The sequence below is a fragment of the Arvicanthis niloticus genome, chromosome 21 (genome assembly GCF_011762505.2).
Source record: "Arvicanthis niloticus isolate mArvNil1 chromosome 21, mArvNil1.pat.X, whole genome shotgun sequence".
Lineage (NCBI taxonomy): Eukaryota > Metazoa > Chordata > Mammalia > Rodentia > Muridae > Arvicanthis > Arvicanthis niloticus.
The window spans coordinates 28,625,604-28,645,795 of NC_047678.1; the positions used below are offsets into that span (position 1 = coordinate 28,625,604).

The window sequence follows — 20,192 nt, forward strand, 5'->3', positions numbered from 1 at the left end:
GTTTCAGGGAAATTACTACTAGAACAGTCAAGGCTGAGAGAGGGGCAAAGACTAGCAGCTTCTTCCAGGAGCCAGGTGCCTTTGATGTGTTTGGCAGTTTGGCTACACAGTCCTGCTCAAGAGATGCCTCACAAGGAGACTGCCCTGGGCACTACCCAGATGAGCCACCCAACTGCTAACACTCTGGGGTATGCAGAAGCTTTGAGGAGACACTGTATGACTTGGGTCTAGAGGTCATCCTAACCTTGTGAAATGTTGGTTTTGGAAGTCCTCTTCTGGTCATCCTAGCAAGTCCCCAAACATTCAAGACATCCTTTGTCATTTAAGACAAAGCTGAGGCTTATGTGGACCTGAGATGCCAGGTGACTTCAGATATGGTTATCAGGTTTCTGAGGCTCCCTGTGGACTCTCACCCCTGACAGAATTGAGGCTTGAAAGAACAACGTGAGAATCTGCACAAGAAGCCACATACCAGATTTGAGCAGTATTTTTATTTCTACATCAAAACTCCCTGGGTCCTCACAACAGCCCTGTGAGGTAGGTTGGGCAGGAAAGTTTCAGAGATCCCCATTTACAGGTGAGGATGCTGAGGCACAGAGAGGTGAAATGACCTGCCCCAGGTCACACAAGCCATAGTACAGATGGGAAGACCAGCGATCCGCTGACCCCTTGGCAGTCCTCACATTTTCTTCTCCATTTCGTCTGTGATTTCTATTCTCAGAATACTCCTGGGGTCCACAGGAGTTCTGAAGGAAGACTGAAAGCTCAGACTTTCCTAGACTGGCCACTGGAGAGGGCCTGGTCAGCTCTTAGGTCCTATGCTGTAGCCTGTGATGCCGATGCTTTGCTCTTCACTTGTCAGAGTTGACAGGGGGCCTAGTAACTTCTAGGGCGTAGGTGGAGCTAGCTATGGTACTTGAGTGGATGGTAATAAAAATAGGTGTGAGCATGTGTGTCCTGTGCTAAAGACAAAGGCTCCCCAGCCCAAGTCCCTAAGGCGGTAACTCAGGTGCCCTCTCCTGTGCCTCCCTCATCCTACAGAGCCATGGGGAGCACCCTCAGCAGCAAAAAGGAGCCTGGTCTGCTTCTATACTGAGCTGCTCTGGTAGACATGTCTCACCAGGTTTTCAGACTCCATCACGTAGACACAGTGCCTCCACAGCTTGACTTGGGCCCTGGGCCACACCCCCAATAACAAACAGCCGGGGCCCAGCCTGCAGGCTGGAGCAGGAGCATCTGGCTGTAGGCATGGCAGGCAGTGCCTCCCAGCGTCGCCGTGCAAGACTGAAGCTCTCCACGGAGGCCAAAGGGCATGGCTGGTTCCCTGGAGGATGCAGATAGATGATGGTAAGGGGCTGAAGACCCCTTTGTACCGTTTCCCGGACAATGGCCTAGTAAGTACTACCCCTGCATGACCTAGCAATGCTTTGCACCTCATTGCCCAAGTTCGTTCATTCATTCATTCATTCATTCATTCATTCATGCTTTGACTATTTGGTCACATTCAATCATCTGTTCTGCTTCTGTGTCTTAGAGTCCCCAGTCAGGCACCGCAGACAATCCTAGAGCTGGGCCAGACGAATCACAAGTTCCCTGACTTATAGATAGACAAAGAGCTCACCAGAAGCTCTGACACTGTTGTCTAGGGAAGGTGGTCCTGCTAGGAGATACTTTTTCCTGCTTTATAACATCTTTTTCTTAGCCCCATAGACACTTACCAAGACCCCCAATAGCCACAATGTTGCCCCCAAGGGAGCCAACCACAAAGTCAGCCCTCTTATCCCTCATCCTCAGGCTACGAGGCAGCTTAGTCCAGGATCCTGAAAGAGAGATGATGTAAGGTGTATTGTACACAGACATACACAGATGCAAAAGTGTGTGCGCGTGTGTACACGTGCACGCGCTTACACACACACATACACACTCCCTTCTGTCCCATGGAGAGTAGAACAGACATTGCTCACCATGCTCCAGGTCAAACATCTCCACAGTGTTGACAAAGTGCGGGCGAGAGTAGAAATTGTGGGGCCCAGGCTGCTGCAGGCCACCCAGGCTGAAGACACTGCCTTCAGCCATAGCACAGCCAGCAAAAGCTCGGCGGCTGGGCAGGCTTGGGTGTCGGGTCCATGTACAGGTCTCCAGATCAAAAGCTTCAAAAGCAGTCACTGGGAGCTTGCCCTGGCGGCCTCCTGTCAAAGGAATCGAAGCACCTGGGACAGAGCTCAAAGGGCTTGGTGGTATCCTTAACAGGTTGCTGAACTATCCTCCTCAGGCCCCTACACCCAGCTGTGTACATATCTGCCCATGGATTAGCCATGAGACCACATAAACCCTCAGCACTGAATATGATTTTCCAACCCCAGTTGGGCCACCAAGAAGGCTTTAAAATAGGCCCAGATTACCCGCCCCCCAACAAAACATCTCAAATCCTAATGTCTCAGACTAAGACTGATTCCCTAATCTAGACAACCTTCTGGAACCCACCCCCCCCCCTTGCCACGTCCCTCAGCCCTTACCCAGGACATAGATCTTGTTCCCGTGCAGGAAGGTAGAGGCCCCATAGCAGGGTGTGGGCATGGAGGGTAGCGAAAGCCAGCAGTCCCGACGGGGCTCATATACCAGTACCTGGGCCTGGGGGGCCGTGTCAGGACCCATTCCCCCCAGAGCATACACCATACCATCTGCACAGAAAAGAGTAGTTCAGACTGTACAATCATGTCTGGCTGGTGAACCCCACCCACCCAGGCAGCTCCCTACGTCAGACCCAGGGGTAGAAGGAAACCCATGTGTTTATCAAAAAACTTTGTTGCTCCATCTGAAGTAGGAACTAGGAGAGCTGGGATTCCAGCTTTGGCCTAGGCCCCTCCAAGTGAAGAGCAGGAGGCAGCTGATCTAATTATAATCCAGCACGGTCTCCCTGGAGACGCTATGGCAACCAAATCTGGCATCTTAACAGGCTAGCCTGGGACTGGTGGTCAGACCTGGAGACCACAAGTTTTTTTTGTTTTGTTTTGTTTTTTTGGGTGTGTGTGTGTGTGTGTGTGTGTGTGTGTGTGTGTGTGTGTGTAGAGGGAGGGCAGGTCCCCTAAGTGGGTAGGGGTATCTTAAGACAGGCTATAAGGAGATTTGCTCAGCATGAAGCTCAGCCTGGGAAGGGAACTTAGGGGATCAACTTGGTGAAGGCTTGGGGCTGGGAGATGAGCTTGGACCATAGGATAGAGGTGCTGGCCACAGCTTTCAGCCTCTGGCACCATGTCAGCATCTATACACTGCGCTGTTTCAATAGAGCTGTTAGGTGCTTAGAGTCAGCTAGGGGCATATCCACAGGCCTTTGGGTGATATGCCAGGCAGCTGGGGGCTTCCATGGCAACCATCTCCAGGTCGGCTTGGCCTTTGTCCACATCAGGATCCCTGGTGTGTGCTGGGAGTGGGGGGGACACTAAGCACTTAAGCACTTGCTGGGCTCAGAGCCAAGGCCTTTCTCCCCTCCCCCCTCCATACTATTTATAACTATAAGAGAGTCATTTGGCCACACCCCCCACTGTCTCTTAGTTACAAAGAACAGGACAGGGTAGTGGCTGGGGTCTCTCATCTTTCTGGGGGGCCTTCTGGGCTCTGACCCCCACCTCATTGCCCAGAAAAGGCAATTAAGAGTAAGCTGCGGCAAGCCTAGGTAAGAGAAGAGACAGGAGGCAAAGCCTCGTCCAAGGCGGTGCTTATCCAGTCTCTGTGATAATGGACTCGGTCAAGAGAAAAGAAAAGAAAGCTGTTGGGGCACCTGAGGGATGTTCTAAGTCACTCACCTCTCTCCACAGTCGCAACACCCATGGCTGCTTGAGGGAGGGTAGCCCGGCGCTCCCAGCGGCCTTCATCAGCCAAGAAGGCCTCCACAGCAGCTACTGGGCTCTGGACTTCATCCACGCCACCCACCACTAGCACCTGCTTACCCAGAACCACAGCAGCTGCCCCCGCCCGGGCGGTAGGCAGGGGTGCTAATGCTAACCATGTGTGCGAGGCCATGTCCAGTGTCTCAGCAGTATCCAGAGGTAACCCAGCCCGGCCACAACCCCCCAACACCAGCAGGTGTCCATCCTGGTGTGCCACTGTGCCATATACCCGGCAAGTGGGCATGGGGGGGAACACCTGCCAAGCAAAGGCTCGGCCACCTCCTGCAGCCATGTTGTTCACTGCCAGTGGTAGGCCATGCTATCTGCTTAGGCTGTGGGCCTCACTGGAGGGACATGATAAGGCCTCATCTTGATTCTGTCAGGGCTGGATGGGTGTTTCTGACCAGTCCAAAGGACCTTGCCTTCACCTGGAGGAGAAATGGAAAACAAAGGGTCAGTGCCACTGTCAAGAAACAGATGAACAAGATGAAGGCAGGCCAGGCCCAAAATCACTCGTGCAGAAGGACCCATCCCTTTGACTAGCACTCTACTGGTAAAGGTCCTTCAATAGTGGGAAGAATAGATTCCAGATATCCAGACAGCTTTCTTGATTCTCATAGGAGCATGAGGGATTCTTCCCATCCCAACCCTAAGAACTAGCAAGTAGTAACTTGGTCAATTTAGAGTGGAAGGGAAGATAGAACCCAGCTTTCCATCCTTGTACCCTTCCTGTCCCAACAATTCTTATCTTGGTGCTCCAAGAGAGTTCTGCATCCTCCACACACTGGCATCTAATGTGCCTTGAACAACCTGGGTCCAGCCGTCAGGGTCCCTCATCCTGTCGTCCTTACAAGAAGGAGCTTCTACAAGGTACAACCATTTAGATCAGCAAAAGGCCAGTCTCGTGTGTGAGACTCAAAGGGGATAGACTCCAGGATTCCACACGCCCTTTGAAGTCCATCCTCATGGGTGTGGCGACGCCAGCAGATTTCCTGCTGAGGAGGTTATTAGAGGGCTGGTGTGGAGACTCTCTTGAGTATGGGATTAGAAGGTCCCTGAGTCCAGGGCTTTTCCTGTAGGAATAAACAGCTGGATTCTTGACACCCCCCCTCCCACCTCCAAGAGCACATTCCTTGGCCTCTCCTTTTGCTGTGTGTGTGTGTCTGTGTGTCTATGTGTATGCTGGGGGTCTCCACTCTTAGTCCCAGGATTTGACAGGACGGCCTCCTAGCCCCAAACTTCCAACTCAAAGGAGAGTGGGGGGCGGGTCTGGCTAGTGGGTTTAATTAAGGCTCTATGCTTCATGTCCCAAACTTCCCCTGAGCGAGGCTCCCGCGGGACTCACCCGCCGAATCTCAGATGTCGCCAGGGCACGGGGTCCTCTGTTCCGCCTCCGCTGACGCTGGTTCTGGCTAGGGCTGAAGCTGGGCTCTGGTGGGGCTCCCGCACCGCTCCGGCGTGGGGCGGGGCTGGACCAGGTCCGCCCCTCGCTCCCCCCTCCCCAGATTCGGGGAAACCTCCTCCCGCCTTAACTCTGCACATGCCACGGCAGGAGTAGGGCGCACGGACCCACGGTCACCCAAAATGAACAGATAGGCATATGGACATCCGGCCGGCCAGGATTTAGGGTTATATCTAGGCGGTGATAGAAATGAGGCAGCGGCGAGCAACACAACACCGATATGATGGCATCGGAAGCGGGCGTCGTTCTGAGTCGGATCCACTCTGGTTGCAATCCGCCAGGAGCTAGCCAGTGGAACCTGGGGCCTTTAGGGGTCGGAGCCCGCCCATCACAATTGAGCTTGGAGGTGCCCAACCACAAGCTTCCCAGCGGCGCCCCCTAGAGGCTACTAGCGCTGAAGCCTGGGCCTCTGGTTGGTGAGCCCACCTGCCCTGTCCTAACCATGACACAATGCCAGACACAGAATAGATCTCAAAGTGTACATAGAGACTAGTAGCATGTAGGGCAGAGGGACAGACTGTATTAGCCTTAGGGCCTATCTGGACCTTCTTTACAGAAAAGTAGGTTATTTTTGGTTAGATCTGAGCAGAGGATGAGCGCAATCAGCCAGATGCCAGGAGTCTCTAACTAATACTACTCTGGGGCCACTCTGAGGCCTGGGTGACAACTGTTCAACTTCAGGGTATGGAGCTCTTCTCTAGCCAACTCTGTGGTCATGTGATAGCAAGTTGGTGTGACAAAGACCCACCTGTAGTGAGAATTCTGAAATTTTGATTTCTTTTTTTTTATTTTTTTTAAAGATTTATTTATTTATTGTGAAGAAGGCATCAAATCCAATTACAGATGGTTGTGAGCCACCATGTGGTTGCTGGGAATTGAACTCATGACCTCTAGAAGAGCAGCGAGTGCTCTTAACCGCTGAGCCATCTCTCCAGCCCTTTGATTTCTTTAAAAATCAGAGAAACTATTATAGGACTATGTTTTTGTTTGACTCCCAGGTGTGGAGATACAGGACTGCTCTTATAGCAGCTGACTCTGAGTTGCCTGTGTTCTAGCAAAAACATGGTTTTGCCAGCTGCAGATCGTTTCTGTGATTGTGTTTGGAATTCTGGGAAATTCTCAGAGGGTATATAAATTTGAGGGCCTTGAGCGGTGCCTTGGGTGACTGTTGGTCATTGGTGGGAGAGGAATGGTTGCAGTTTGTTAGTAGTCAAAATAAATTAGATTCAAGGATCTCTCTCTCTCTCTCCCCTCTATCCTTCTTTCTCTCCTGTCTAGTGATAGGGGTTGAAACTTGGGGATAAAAGGGTGGGAAAAATAAGAACCCACAAAGTAGCAAAGACCAGCTACACCCACCTATCTCTGATTCACACCTTGGCTCAGCCTACCTTATGTGCATTCTGATCAGCTGAAGCTTCCAGTTGGAGATCTGGGGTGGACAGCTCCTACAGTTGTCTGCATCTGTTCATTGATTCGGACCCTTTTGTGTACAGTGTTTAGCTTAATTTTCCCAAAGCAGATCTTGAGGCAATGACACAAGTGTGTGTGGTTAGTGCAGGAGGTGAAGCCAGGAAGCACCCGCAGAGGAGTAGCAAGAAGACCAAGGAAAACAGCCAATAAAGGAGGTGCCATCAGTCACCACAGTGGGTGACTGCAACCTGGGGATTCTGGGAGGTGGTTAGAAACATGAGCCTTATATTGTTCTGGCTCCCAAGAGCAAGGGGGCCTAAGAAACACATCTTCACATTCCCATGGACCACACATTGAGAGCTGTTTAGGGTACTAATGCCTTTGCCTGCCCAAAATGTGGATAAGTCCTCCCTTATGAATAAATAGAGCCTACAGCTCTCTCAGTGGTTGGCAGTTAGAAGTGGAGATCATGCCCAGAAATGATGTTGCAAAGGCTGGCCTCAAACTGCACAGACTCTAAAAGGCCTGTCCCTACCATCTAGTGCCACATCTCCCACCCCCAGGTTGCTCCTCACTTGGGGATGTCTTCATGTTCTCCACTGTCCCCTTTCTAAGCTCCCTCTGCTTTCTTTCCAGGTGTTTACAACTTACAAACATTTGCTTTTTAATGTCCCCCAGTCTAAGTCAAGGAGATCTCTTTCTGTTCTCTCTGAGTTGTGAAGCCATCTGTCCCCAGATGCCACTGCCTTGTTATCTGCCACCTCGGTCTCTTGCCACTTTTTCCTCCAAATTGTTTTTGAAACAATTGTGTTTTTTGTTTGTTTCTAGGCAGGGTTTCTCTGTGTAACGGTTCTGGGAGTCCTGGAACTCACTTTGTAGACTAGACTAGCCTGTAACACACAGCGATCTGTCTGACTCTTCCTCCCCGCTAACCCCAGTACGAGATTAAATGGCCCCAGTGAAACTTTTTTTTCTTCTTTGAGTCAGGGTCTCCTGTAGCTCAGGCTAGTCTCAAACTTGTTACATAGCCAAGGATGACTTTGAATTTCTGATTCTCTTATTCTCTCCTCCCAACTGCTGAGATTACAGACATATCACCTTGCCCAGTTTATCTGTGATGAGGAGTGAACTCAGAACTTCTTGCATGCTAGACAAGTAGTCTACCAATTGGGCTATATCTCCAGGCATCAAAATTGCTTTTGAAAAGTCACCATGTGTATTTATCAACATTCTCCAGGGAAACAAAACCAACAGAATGAATACTAACTACAGGGGTTTAGACGACAGAAAGATGGTTTGCACTGGCTGGTTTTCCAGAGGACCTGAGTGTGGTTCCCAGACTCCACATGGTGGCTGAACTACATATAGTTCTGTGGGGTCTGAGACCCTTTACTCACCTCTGCAGGCAGTAAGCATGGCCATGGCACACATGTACACATACACCTTAAACAGAAAATGTAAAGGATAAAAGGGACTTTAATAGACTGGCTCACATCAGACAGTCTGGGTGCTATGACTATGGCTCTCTTCACACTAGCTGAGATTCCAGTAGTGATTTGGTCCTGGAGTCTGGATGGTTCAGGAACCACAATCTGGCACTGAGAGCCTGAAGGATTCCTGGAGAAACCACTAGTCTTCAATCCATATTGAAATCCCAAAGAGCTGGGTTCTGATATCAGTGAAGGAATGAAGTGTCAGTGGTAGCAGTGATAGCAGTGGTGGCAATGGTGGCAGTGGTAGCAATGGTAGCAGTGGTAGCAGTGGTGGCAGTGGTAGCAATGGTAGCAGTGGTAGCAGTGGTAGCAGTGGTAGCAGTGGTAGCAGTGGTGGCAGTGGTAGCAGTGGTGGCAGTGGTAGCAGTGATGGCAGTGGTAGCAGTGATGGCAGTAGTAGCCGTGGTGGCAGTGGTGGCAATGTGCTGTTCTGGCTCTGCTTCCCCACCATTCACTGCATGATTGACCCAAGATAGCAACCAGTAGACCTAAGAGAAGAAGCTGGGTGGGAATGGCTGTATTGGAAGAGACCTCAGGCAGTGGTGGGTGAGCTTGACAAGAACAGACTCTAGGGTGACAGCCTCAGTAGACAGCTCATTTAATTGGGAGAACAGAAGTTACTTGACCTTTGCTGGGGTGTGTAGGGGCTTTTGGGGTGAGTGTACACATCATTGGCCAGGGCCAGGGCACTGGGGATGTCTCATAAGGGGGGCATTCCAGTTGCTGCTAGACATGACCTTATAAGGAGAAGACGTTTAACCTGGCTACCAAGGCAAATGTGGGGGTGCAGGGCTCGGGAGGGGCAATCCTACTTCTGCTGAGATTTGGGGGGGGGCTTGGCATACCTTGAACCCTCTCTTGCTCTGGGCTGACTCCCCACATCCCCATCACCTGATCCCTTGGTTCCCCGGCCCCACAGTCATGGTGGCAGTGGTAACCATAGAAGCAGCAGCAACAGTGTAAAGAATTTACTATCAAGACGCATAAAGATAAGAAGGCAAAACCAAACTCTTTTCTGTCAGACCTCCTTTGAGCTGGGCAGCCACTAGGAAGAACATCCACATTACAACGTGCTTTTTCACAGTGTGTCCAGCGGTTTGTCTCTTAGTTCATTCCATTTGCAGTCAAGGCCCACCATGGTGGCCTACACCTTTAATTCCAGCACTCCGGAGGCAAAGGCAATCGGATCTCTGAGTCTAAGGATAGCCTGCTCTACAGGAAATTCCAGGTCAGCCAGGGCTATTTAGTGAGACCCTCTCTCAAAAAAAAAAAAAAAACAAAATCTGGGGCTGGAGAGATGGCTCAACGTTGAAGAGCATTTACTGTTCCCAGTACTGGAATTGGGCTGCTCCAACCGCCTATGTAACTTCAGGTCCAGGGAATTGGATCCCTCTTTTGGACAAGATGGGCACTGCATGTACACATACACACACACACACACACACACAGAGAGAGAGAGAGAGAGAGAGAGAGAGAGAGAGAGAGAGAGAGAGAGAGAGAGAAGCCCAATCCAATCAAGTTGACAACCAAGATTAACCATCACAACACACAACATAAAACTAGACCCCTGTGGTCTCTCTCTTAAGTGAGATTTTGTAGGCTCATCAAAGTTTCACCCTTTGTGACCTTGAATCCTTGCTGACAGTTTGTTTCTCTTTTGCAGGACCTTCTCACCCTTCTCAGAGAGCAACTCAAGACTTAACCCTGTAATTTAGTGTGATTCCGTCTCAAAATGGGGGGGCTTGGAGCTTTGGAGCTGACTCGGGTAGCAATGTAACTGCAGTGCAAACATGAGGATCTAAGTTCAATCCTTAGAACCTACATTTTTGAAGATCCAGGGATGAAGTGGGGTGACGGTGTCACACACCTTTAATCCCAGCACTCGGGAGGCTGAGGCAGGTAGAGCTCTAAGTTCTGCAGCCTGAGTTCCAGGGCAGGCAGGGCTACACAGAGAAACTCAATCTTGGAAAACAAAACAATGAAAAAAACAAAACCAAAAACCCAGGTATGGACCTGTGGAGAAGACTGAGCAGGTAAAGCATGGGTCCTGTAAGCAGTGGAACTGGAGATAAGAATCTCTAGAACCCACTAGAACCCTCTAGAAAAGCAGGGTAGGTATGCAGCCTGCACGAAATCCCAGAGTGCAAGAGGCATGGAACCCAGACTAGGCAGGTGATAAGATCCAGGTTCAGCAAGTGACTTTGTTTTAATATATATGGGGGAAAGGAGGCTGGTGACTTGGCTCAGAGGGTAAAGGTGCCTGCCACCATTGGACAACCCAAGCTGGACTCCAGAGAACACTAGGTAGAAAAAGGGAACCCATTCCCAAAAGTTGTCCTTTGACCTGTACACCCATGATATGTGTTAAGTTTCAAACCTGGGACAAACGACTAAGGTACCTAGGTCACACATTAAAGCTGACCTGGCCACAAGGTTTCCCAGCATTCCTTAGTCCCTGCCTGTTACAGGGTATGGCTGGCATGTCTGCCTTCTAGCCACCCCCCTACACACCTCCAACTCTCCAGCTGGGCTGTTCTTGCCTATGTAATCCAACCATGTTGGTTGCCCCGCCCATTTTACCCTTTGTCCTTTTGACAGCTGTACCTGGTTTCCCCTCTTTTCCCTCACTCTTTCCCTCTGCCTCTCCCTGCATGGGCCCAGGTTCCAGTCTACTCTGGACTGTCACAGATGTCCCTGTCTCTGCCTACAAGCACCCCTTTACCTACAATAAACGTTCTCCTCCACCGTACATAGGAGCAATCAGGTCCTTTCCTTTTTATTTCCTGTTTTCATTCGCTGTGAGTGGACTGAGAATGAAAACATACCAACAAAATAAACGAAAAAGCCAGGCAGAGTGGTGCATGTCAGAATCCCAGTACTGGGGAGGTGGAGGCAGGCAAGTCCTTGAGGCTTGCTGACCAGTCGAAATAGCCAGATGAGAAACTTTTTAAAAACGGAGTGTGATAGTACACACCTTTAATCCAGAACTGATTTCTCTGAGCTCAAGACCACCCTGGTCTCTGAGGTGAGTTCCAGGTCAGTCAGGACTGCAGAGTGAGACTCTGTCTCTAAACGACACCAAAGATAATGACTCCTGAGTAACCATGACACCTAAATCTGTCCTCTGGCCTACACACACACACACACACACACACACACACACTCCCTCTCTATCTCTCTTTCTCACACACACACATACACACACATGTGCACACACAAAGACACACATACATACAAAGACACCTCACACATACATGCACACACCACTCACACATACACACAAAGACACCACACACATACATACATGCATCCTTCCCCCCCACATATGAATACACAAACACTCACACACACATACACACAAAGATACCACACATATACATACATGCACACACACATAAACACGCAAAGATGCCACATACATACATACATGCAAATACCATACATACACACACGCAGACCCACACAGTCACACACATACATACATACACACTCACACACAACACACACATACACATACAAACACAGACATCAAACACTCACACACACACACACACAGAGGACAGAGAGAAGCTTAAGTGCATATTTACTTGCCTAGCATGCATGGGGCCCAGTTTCACTCACCTTACCCCACACCTCACAACAGATTTGGCTCTGGCTTTTCAAAGTAGTAAACTTAGAACCTATTGAGAAAATCTTTCCCAAACTGTATCTTTCTCCCCCTGGTCACCAGTTGTCTGATAAGATGGATGTGGGTTCACCTCACTAATGACCATGTAAGATGTCAAGTGGAGAGCAAGGAATGGATCAGGGAGAGAAACACCTTGGGTGTCTCCCCACCTCATCCTCACTGCCTTGGGTTACGCCTGATGTAGAGCCAGCAGTGATCAAGAGCCAGGTCAAGTGATAACTGTGCTCTAATGAGCGCTCCCTGAGAGTCCCACATCAGGCTTAACAGCAAGACTTCCCTTTGATAGCTGGTTCTCTTAGCCTTCACCATTCCTTCAGTAACCGCAGAGAGAAGGGTCGGAGATAGAATGGACATAGCCTTCTTGTTCTCCATTTGGCTCTGACCTCTGGATTGGACAACACAAGAGAGGAATCTCCTCCTCGGGTTCATCTGTCCTGCTACTATCCCTGGAGGCACCAAGCTCTGCCTCTTCACAGAAGTGGCTTCTGTTTGCATAGTCATGGCTCATCCTGGTGTAGGCCCATAAGGCCCTTTTTCTCTACCAAGACAAATAGTTGGAGGTACTGACCCCAGACTATGCAGATTTTGCGGTTCTTCTTAGGCAGTTTGGCTACCCTGAAGACACTCAGGATTCTTCTGTAAGTGCCAAGGCTCTGAGAAGTTAACAGGTACTCAGTGAGGCCTTGGGTATTTCTGAGTGGAATGGATACTTATCTTTAAGGATGCTAGATACCTCTATATGGGCTGGGAAACAGAGAACGGCTGAAGGACCTTGCGGTCATATAAAAAAGGAAGAAGGCTGGTACCCAGCTCCCACACGAAGCATTCCAAACACTCTGTCCTACCTATCCCAGACTCTGAGACAGGTCCAGATGTCTCGTCTCCCTCATCCATGAAACCAAAGCTTTCCCGATGCCTCCTAAGCTGACTAGGAAACATCTGACAAGTGGATCCATTAAGAGCCGTGGAGCCAGGCATGGCAGCACATGCGGCTTTTGATCCCAGCATTTCAGGGCTATGCAGGGACACAGTGTCTTTTGTTTGTTTGTTTGTTTGTTTGTTTGTTTGTTTTTCGAGACAGGGTTTCTCTGTATAGCCTTGGCTGTCCTGGAACTTACTCTGTAGACCAGGCTTGCCTTGAACTCAGAAATCCGCCTGCCTCTGCCTCCCAAGTGCTGGGATTAAAGGTGTGTGCCACCACTGCCCGGCTAGGGACACACTGTCTTAAAAAAAAAAAAAAAAAGTTTTGGAACCATGTTGACTGTTCATCTGAGGTCTCAGATTCCTAGAGTTAATTTTGACCCGTGTCCTCGGATTAAGTAGTGCTGAGGCGCAGGCTCTGTAACCATCTTCTGTTGCCTACAGCACATAGGTAGGACCGAGTCTGCACTCTCCTTGGCCATCAGGCTCTGTAACCATCTTCTGTTGCCTACAGCACATAGGTAGGACTGAGTCTGCAATCTCCTTGGCCATCAGGCTCTGTAACCATCTTCTGTTGCCTACAGCACATAGGTAGGACTGAGTCTGCAATCTCCTTGGCCATCAGATAGGGATTCTTGGCACTGTAAAGACTGAAAAGTAGGACTTTGTGCCATTGAGGTGCTTTGGCTAAGCCAGATCTTGGCATTTCATTGTATATACATACCTGAGCAAGTATATTCAGGCCCACATTGATGTTCTATGACTTACAGACTGGACATCTAGAGCCCCAGGGTTCTGTATATTACTTGCACCTACATGTGTATACCATGTTTTCATGCAATATGCCAGGGTTAGGCCCATTCTCCTAAAGAGGAGGGCCTACTGTTCTTTTGGAATGTACTTTTGTGGTGAAACAGGGAACTTTCCTGAGATACTCCCTGTCAGATACACTCCCTTTTGACCTGCTGATCAGGTGCCAGAGAAAGAATAAGGTCCTGGGGTGTTGAATAGCCTAGACCTTGCCAGGAGTCACCTTGATGTCCTACACTATGGACATAGGACATTTTAGAAAAATGTCAAATGGCCCTTAGTCCAATCCTGACTGGGCTACTGTGACTTTTACCATCTATGTGCGCAGGCTCCCATACTGGATCAGATAGGTTTGGACTTGTCACCTCCTAGGCCACCACCTCCAGGCAGCCCTCCCTGGTACTCAATTTGCTCCGCCCCCAGACTGGGGGTGGGAGGGAAGTGCTGGGGTCAAGGGTCACCAGGCGGGCCAGGTCCCGGAAGCGGAAGCAAAGTGCACTTCCGGCGCGCAGCGGGCGGCCATGTTGGAGCGGCGGAGGCGGCGCAGAGGTGCGTCCTGGGTCCCCGCGGCGGCGCCGGTAGGTTGGAGCCGCGGGCCTAGCGGGGCTGCGGAGTGGCGGCCTATGAGGCCACAGGGCGGCAGGGCGAAGGGACTGGGTGACCGACCCTTCCCGGATCCTCATTTTCCCAGGGCTTGCCTGAGACACCCCACCCCCACCCAGGACCCCACCCTGGGGCTGTGAGGATCGTGTCGGGCTACCACTGTCCACCTTACACATTTCGCCGCCGCCGTGACCCCGACTCCCTGTCGTCGTTCGGGCCCTGAGGACGCGGTCTCCCCGCCTGAGGGCCCCGATCTGCCCCTGATCCCAGTCTGCCTGATTAGTACTTCTCCCGCCCCCAGTCTTCTGTCAACTTCCTGTGCTGGCCCCAAAGGAATGTGTGAAGGCAAGTCAGCCTGGCTGCAGCCTCTGTTTACAAAGCTTCTTGAAAGCCAAGAAGCACGCTCCCAAGGGCTCAGAATGACCTAGGCGAAGAGCTCCTTGGTCCCGGCCTCCCAATATAAGCGCCGGAGGTTTGGGGTGGGAGGTAGGTCGTCTCCCTCTGTCCTACAGTTCACAGCCTACCCCTTCAAAAATAAATAAATAAATGAAAGAACTAAAGTCATGTGCAAGGATTGTACTTGGAGAGCACCCTCTGGGGAGGGGAAGTGCCTCAGACACCTGAGGATCCGAGAATGTTTCCAAACAAAGAGCCCCAGGGCACTTTCTCTGGGGATTCCGAAGACTGTATATCTGCCCCATTAGAGCTGTGCAAAGCGGCAGCACAGACGGGATTTTAGTCCCCGGGGACCTGTCTCACCCCAGCTGATCTTTTTAATGCTCCAGTACAGCGGGGGAGTTTACTTCTTGCCTCAAAAACACTCAGATGCTGCGTGGGGGCGCTGGATGTAACTCCTGATTGATGGTCATTGCTTCTTTAAGGAAGCATAGGGCGATTTGAGTGGTTCCACACAGCTGCATCTGCTAATCTGACGTCTGTTGCCTTTTAAGCTCTGGTTAGGACAGTGTAGACTTTTAATGGCTGCTTGATCTACCTTCCTGGTTGGAACCTTTATCTGTCGTTTGTCTTCAAACCTTGGACTGGTTGCTCTAGTTGCCTGGTCTCCTGCTTGCCTTAGAGATTGTTTGCAACTGTACTTTTTTTTTTTTTTTTTGGAAGGTCTGTGTCTTATATTGGGTTTGAACTCCAAGACTATAGCTAGGAATCAGGCCATTGAGTACCCTGTCTACGACTGGTAAGCAGGAGATCAACCACCCCCTGCACTGGAACGTTGGCAGCTGGATTTAGAGGTGAGGTGAACATGAGTTATAAGTCTGGGTCTTTGGGCCTATGTTCAAAGACTTTAGTCTGTTTTCCTCAGCTCCAGCCTGGCCTTCACTCAGCTCCTTACACTCCTTTAGTTGATAGCCTCTGCAAGAGCTGTCACCCTCATTGCTCCATTCATACCTGCTCCTTTTCTTTTTGCCACTCAGCCAGATGGGTAGATGTTACTGCTTCCAGGAGCCCTTCCCTAACCTGTTAGAAGCTGACTTGGATAAGACCATATACTCCCAAGAACCTTTAATGATAGCCGTGTCTTCACTTCCGGACTGGGCTCTTTGAGGATTGAGGTATTTGCCTATATTCCTGAAACTGGGTCTAGATATTTAGGGCACCAAGAAAGAAAACACCAAAAACAGAACAGGCATTGTTGTACACACTGCTTGGGAGGCCAAGCAGCAGGTCGCTTGCACCACCCGTTCAAGACCAGGCTCCTGACATACGCTTGTATCCTAACAGTTGGGAGGCTGCAGGAGGAGGAGTCTGAATCTGAGGCCAGGCTAGACCACACAGCAAGCTCCAGAACAGCCAGGACTGTGTAGTGAGACCCTGTGTTCCGAACAGCCAAGGCTGGATGATAGCACTTGCCTGTAATCCCAGCACTTGAGAGATAGGGACAGAGGGGTTAGGGTTCAAGGCTGGCCTCAGCTGTATATGGAGTTGGATGGAGACCAGCCTAGCTTATGAGGGACCTTGTCTTAAAGCAAGAAAAGAAAAATGCCATTGAATTAAGACGAGCTAGATCTAAATCTCCTCAGAAGCCCGGTGGTAGGGTAGATGCTCTGAGGTGCTTCTGAGTGTGTATCCCCAAAACATGTACCAACATAGGAGAGGAGGTCAGGAGACCCTGGAGAGATCTGTTCTGGCCAGGCTCTTCTGTTGCAGAGAGAGGGAGCCTGGCTCAAGCCGCCAGCCTTCTTTAGTTCTGTATCTTGGTATCGTTCTCATCAACTCTTTTCTTCTTGCTTTGGAGGTGCCAAGTGCTGGTTTGTGGATACCCAGGCAGACCTGCTGTGCCCAATGCCATGAGCATGGTACTGCAGCATGTGGAGGAGAAAGCTGTGCACTCATGGTCACGCATCTCCACGGCAGGGAAGAAAGCCCTGGAAGAGGCCCTCCTGGTGTTTAATCCCATGAGTCAGGACCTCAGTGCCACAGAGGCCCAGCTCGTGGCCTTCCTCCAGGGTCTGCGAGATGATGGCTTCCAACCGACCATTCTTCGAAGTGGGGATGTCTATGGTTATAGTTCATGCACAGCCAGTCCCCCTAGCCAGACAAAGCTACAAGCTCGTCCCATCAACCCACCTGCCACATCACTTCCTGCTAGGGCTCCCAAGACTGCTGTGTCAGTCCGTGCAGGCCAGGCCACCTTGCTCCCTGTGCCACTGTCTGGCAGGCTGGCTAAAGGGTCCACACCAGCCCTTGCCAAGCACACTACCACTAACCTGCTGCTGAGCTCCCTGAAGCAGTCAAATACCAGCAACACCAGTGGCACAGTAGGCTTCCCTGCCCACCTCTACCCAGGTGTCTACCCTGCCATGCGGCTCTCTGTGGTCCTTGAAGCACTGGTCCCACTCAAGACTCCTTGCTTGGATGGTAAGCACAGGACACAGTCCTGGCAGCTGTCACTTGCAAAATCACCCCTGAAACCGAGGAAAGGTTCGGGGAACCCACAGTCCAAAGCACCCCGAAGAATCACGAGCAAGGGCCTCAAATATCTGACTAACAAAGGCCCTGGGGCTGGTCTCCGACGAAGTGCTGGAACCCAGAGCAATGGCTCCCGAATGAAAGGGCGCTCTGCTTTGGGTACCAAAGCAGTCAGTGCCAAGGCATCTCGAACCCTGACTAAAGCTGCTCGTGCCCAGGCCAGTGTGGCTCGAACCCAGACCAAGACAGTAAGAGTCAAGGCCAAAGCAAAACCGGCCAAGCCCACGGCAGCCAGAGCCAAAACCAAGGCCACTGTGGTGAGGGACAAGGCTAAAGACAAGGTAGTCCAGGCCAAGGCCAAAGCAGCTTGGACCAAGCACAGGGGAAGGCCAAAGGGATCTGTTCAGACCAGAACTGGAAGGCCAAGCCTAAAGAACCGCTGTGAGACTGTGGGGCAGAAGAGGAAGAAGGCCGAGGAGACCAAGGGTCTTCCTCCTAAGAAGAGAGCACGGTGTGCACTCCGATCTCCGAAGGTGTGGCTGGGGCCTGGAACAGCAAAACCTCGAAAGTCCCAGACCATAAAGGTAGACAGGAAATGCTCAGATGATGAGGTCCGACAGTGTGCTCAACAGATCCTCCGTGTGAATCTCTCTCCCATAGTCTGGCTCCAGCCATTGCTACCGCTTTGATTCCATACTCAACATCTTGAGTCCTTGCAGCAGTACTTGGGGAGATAGCTGCCTGTATGTCTAGCAGCAGTGTGCAGTGCTCACGAACTCTGCAGCTTCCTGGACTCCGGGTACCTCCAGGACCCCTGTGCTCACCAACATCCTTTCAGAAACTGAGGGTTTGGGTGGGGTGGGTTGTGGTAGGGGTGTTCTCATGGCTCTATGCACTGTGACTTGTTCTTCAAATTGTATGTCTACCGTTCATCTTTCATGTTTTATACCTTCCCACCTTCCGGTCTCCCTGCTCACCTTCCATGGTCTTATTTATCGATTGATTTTGGTGTGTGAGCTAGTGGCAATAGGGTATCAGAAGTCTAGGAGCAAGCTTGGAGAAAGTGCTCTGGTAGCTTGAAGCAGGTCATTAATTTAAATGATAGGGTGACATTAAAGGAATGATGCTCTCAGGCTTCTGGAGGGATGTGGGGAAATTCAGGTGCTGGTTTCTATGAATGTATTTAGAGAGATCCTGAGGGGAGGGGCAGAGCCACTATGAGGTAAGAACCTCTCCTTGAGTGTCCCAGTTTTGAACCTGATGGGCCCCATTCAAAATTGTTGGCAGCTCAGCGGGAAATCCAGCACCAAGCAGGTTTTTAGGTCAGGGAAAGAAGTCTTTGTGGTACTGCTCTCTAGAGGCCAAGCTTTAAGGTTTTGCCTGGTCTTCCCCTGGGGGAGGGCACATGCTTAAAATGCTTGAAGTGCCGCTTTTCTGCTGAAAGTGACTAGCTTCAATTTTCCCAATTGGTGACAAGAGACTAGGCTTTGTATCTGGACCACAAAACCTTCCTTACTGCCCAGAGAATTTTCTCTGTGGTAACTGGTGATGGAACCAAGGAGGCCTCTACCTGTACCTCAGCAGTGCTGTCTGACTCATTTCCACAAGCTCCATCTTACTCTGGGGTCCAACCTCACCATGTCTCCTAACATGACCTGTGTGCATTGGACATTGTTGGTACCTTCTGCTTTGGAGAAGCTGGGCCCTCAGTGGAAGCAGCTACTAGAAGGTATTGCTTAGGTAGAGAACATGTAATCCTTGTACTTGGGAATTTGAGTATGAGTTTGAAGTCAGTATCAGCTACATAGTGAGACCCTGTCTGCCTGTCTTTTGTTTGTTTTTTGAGACAGGGTTTCTCTGTGTAGCCCTGGCTGTCCATCTCCAGGGATCGCACATCCTCTAACGGCTTCCCTGATCACAGGCAGACGAACACACGCATACAGATAAATCTTAAAAAACAAAAAGACTAATGCACAAGTCGATTAAGCATCAATTCTTTGAGAAAAGGTGGTAGTAAGAGTCTTGAACTTCAGTGATGTTGATAAGCAAAAGAATCATGTGAAATACCTTAAAAACGTATTGGCCAGGCTGGAGAGATGGCTCAGAGGCAAGGCTAAGGGCGCGGGTTGCTCTAACATAGGACCTGGGTTCACTTCCCAGGGCCTATGTGGTAGCTTACAACTGTCTGTAACTCCAGCCCTAGAGGATCTGATACCCTTGTCTGGCTTCACTGGGCACTAGACAGATCTGTGGTTACATGCGTGCAGGTAAAACACCTCTGTAGCCAGACTTTGGCTAATTTGTGGGGTTTTTTTTCTTCTACCCTTTCAACACCCTAACACTAGGAAAGAAAGGATAAAGGGAAAGGGGTGAAGTTATCGTTAGCCTAGTTACCTGCTGGTTAGGGGCGTTGAGTTCTTTGGAAGAAGTTTGATCTTTGTCATCAGGATATCTCATTTCTTCTTTGCACAGGACTACTTAACAAACCTCGGTCAACAACCACCTTTGGGGACTAGTATTTATATACCCTCTGAAAAGTCTCCAGAATTTCAAACATCACACCATTGCAGGAACTTCCCACAGCTAGCAAAATCATGCCCCTGATAGAGCATGAGGAAAATTATAGCTGCTGTGAATGATCTGAAGCAGCCCCATATCCCATACCTGGGATTAAAAGGAAAGCATATTCTTATATTTCTGTGGTGTTTTGGGTTTTGTTGGTTTTTTGTTTTGATTTTTTTGAGATAGGGTTTCTCTGTATAGTTCTGACTGTCCTGGAATCCACTCTGTAGACCAGGCTGGCCTCGAACTCAGAAATCCACCTGCCTCTGCTTCCCAAGTGCTGGGATTAAAGGTGTGCGCCACCACTGCCCGGCTTCTGTGGTTTTTTTAAGGCAAAATACTCACTACACACCTATACACATAGATGAGTAAGAAGATAAATTTATTGGCTTTACAACAAGAATACTAATAATAGACTGGGCTGGGAG

The 20,192-nt window shown here is 50.2% G+C and overlaps 2 protein-coding genes across 9 annotated transcripts; one reads left to right on the top strand and one right to left on the bottom strand.

The window, feature by feature from the left end:
- Window positions 1-476: 476 nt before the first annotated feature.
- Window positions 477-13,054, bottom strand: Klhdc8b (kelch domain containing 8B). 3 transcript variants are annotated; one of them, XM_034484528.3, is made up of 7 exons: window positions 6,738-13,053; window positions 5,233-5,654; window positions 3,804-4,315; window positions 2,517-2,681; window positions 1,965-2,189; window positions 1,719-1,820; window positions 477-1,324 (listed from the first exon to the last, which is right to left on the bottom strand). In XM_034484528.3, exons 3-7 carry the CDS (start codon window positions 4,177-4,179, stop codon window positions 1,128-1,130), a joined length of 1,065 nt encoding a protein of 354 aa, XP_034340419.1. In that variant the 5' UTR covers window positions 4,180-4,315; window positions 5,233-5,654; window positions 6,738-13,053; the 3' UTR covers window positions 477-1,127. The 3 variants fall into 3 exon arrangements, with proteins under 3 accessions (XP_034340419.1, XP_076773562.1, XP_034340420.1); XM_076917447.1 differs by having other exon boundaries at window positions 3,804-4,750; window positions 5,233-13,054; XM_034484529.2 differs by lacking the exons at window positions 5,233-5,654; window positions 6,738-13,053 and adding an exon at window positions 4,698-4,960.
- A 1,098-nt stretch (window positions 13,055-14,152) lies between these two features.
- On the top strand, window positions 14,153-20,071 carry Ccdc71 (coiled-coil domain containing 71). Of its 6 annotated transcripts, XM_076917444.1 has the most exons (5): window positions 14,163-14,249; window positions 14,363-14,619; window positions 15,394-15,524; window positions 15,708-15,845; window positions 16,529-20,071. In XM_076917444.1, the coding sequence occupies exon 5, from the start codon at window positions 16,581-16,583 to the stop codon at window positions 17,889-17,891; it is 1,311 nt and encodes a 436-aa protein (XP_076773559.1). In that variant the 5' UTR covers window positions 14,163-14,249; window positions 14,363-14,619; window positions 15,394-15,524; window positions 15,708-15,845; window positions 16,529-16,580; the 3' UTR covers window positions 17,892-20,071. The 6 variants fall into 6 exon arrangements, with proteins under 6 accessions (XP_034340106.1, XP_076773560.1, XP_034340108.1 ...); XM_034484215.2 differs by lacking the exon at window positions 14,363-14,619 and having other exon boundaries at window positions 14,153-14,249; XM_076917445.1 differs by lacking the exon at window positions 14,363-14,619 and having other exon boundaries at window positions 14,153-14,249; window positions 15,712-15,845.
- The last annotated feature ends 121 nt before the right edge of the window (window positions 20,072-20,192 follow it).

What these genes read in the sequence shown, in the direction of transcription:
- Klhdc8b (XM_076917447.1), bottom strand. Translation starts at nt 4,179, where the DNA reads ATGGCTGCAGGAGGTGGCCGAGCCTTTGCTTGGCAGGTGTTCCCCCCC. An exon ending in GAACAAGATCTATGTCCTGG is followed by an intron (nt 2,190 to 2,516) that starts GTAAGGGCTGAG and finishes TTCCTTTGACAG; the next exon opens with GAGGCCGCCAGGGCAAGCTC. An exon ending in GATGTTTGACCTGGAGCATG is followed by an intron (nt 1,821 to 1,964) that starts GTGAGCAATGTC and finishes TCTCTCTTTCAG; the next exon opens with GATCCTGGACTAAGCTGCCT.
- Ccdc71 (XM_034484215.2), top strand. Translation starts at nt 16,581, where the DNA reads ATGAGCATGGTACTGCAGCATGTGGAGGAGAAAGCTGTGCACTCATGG.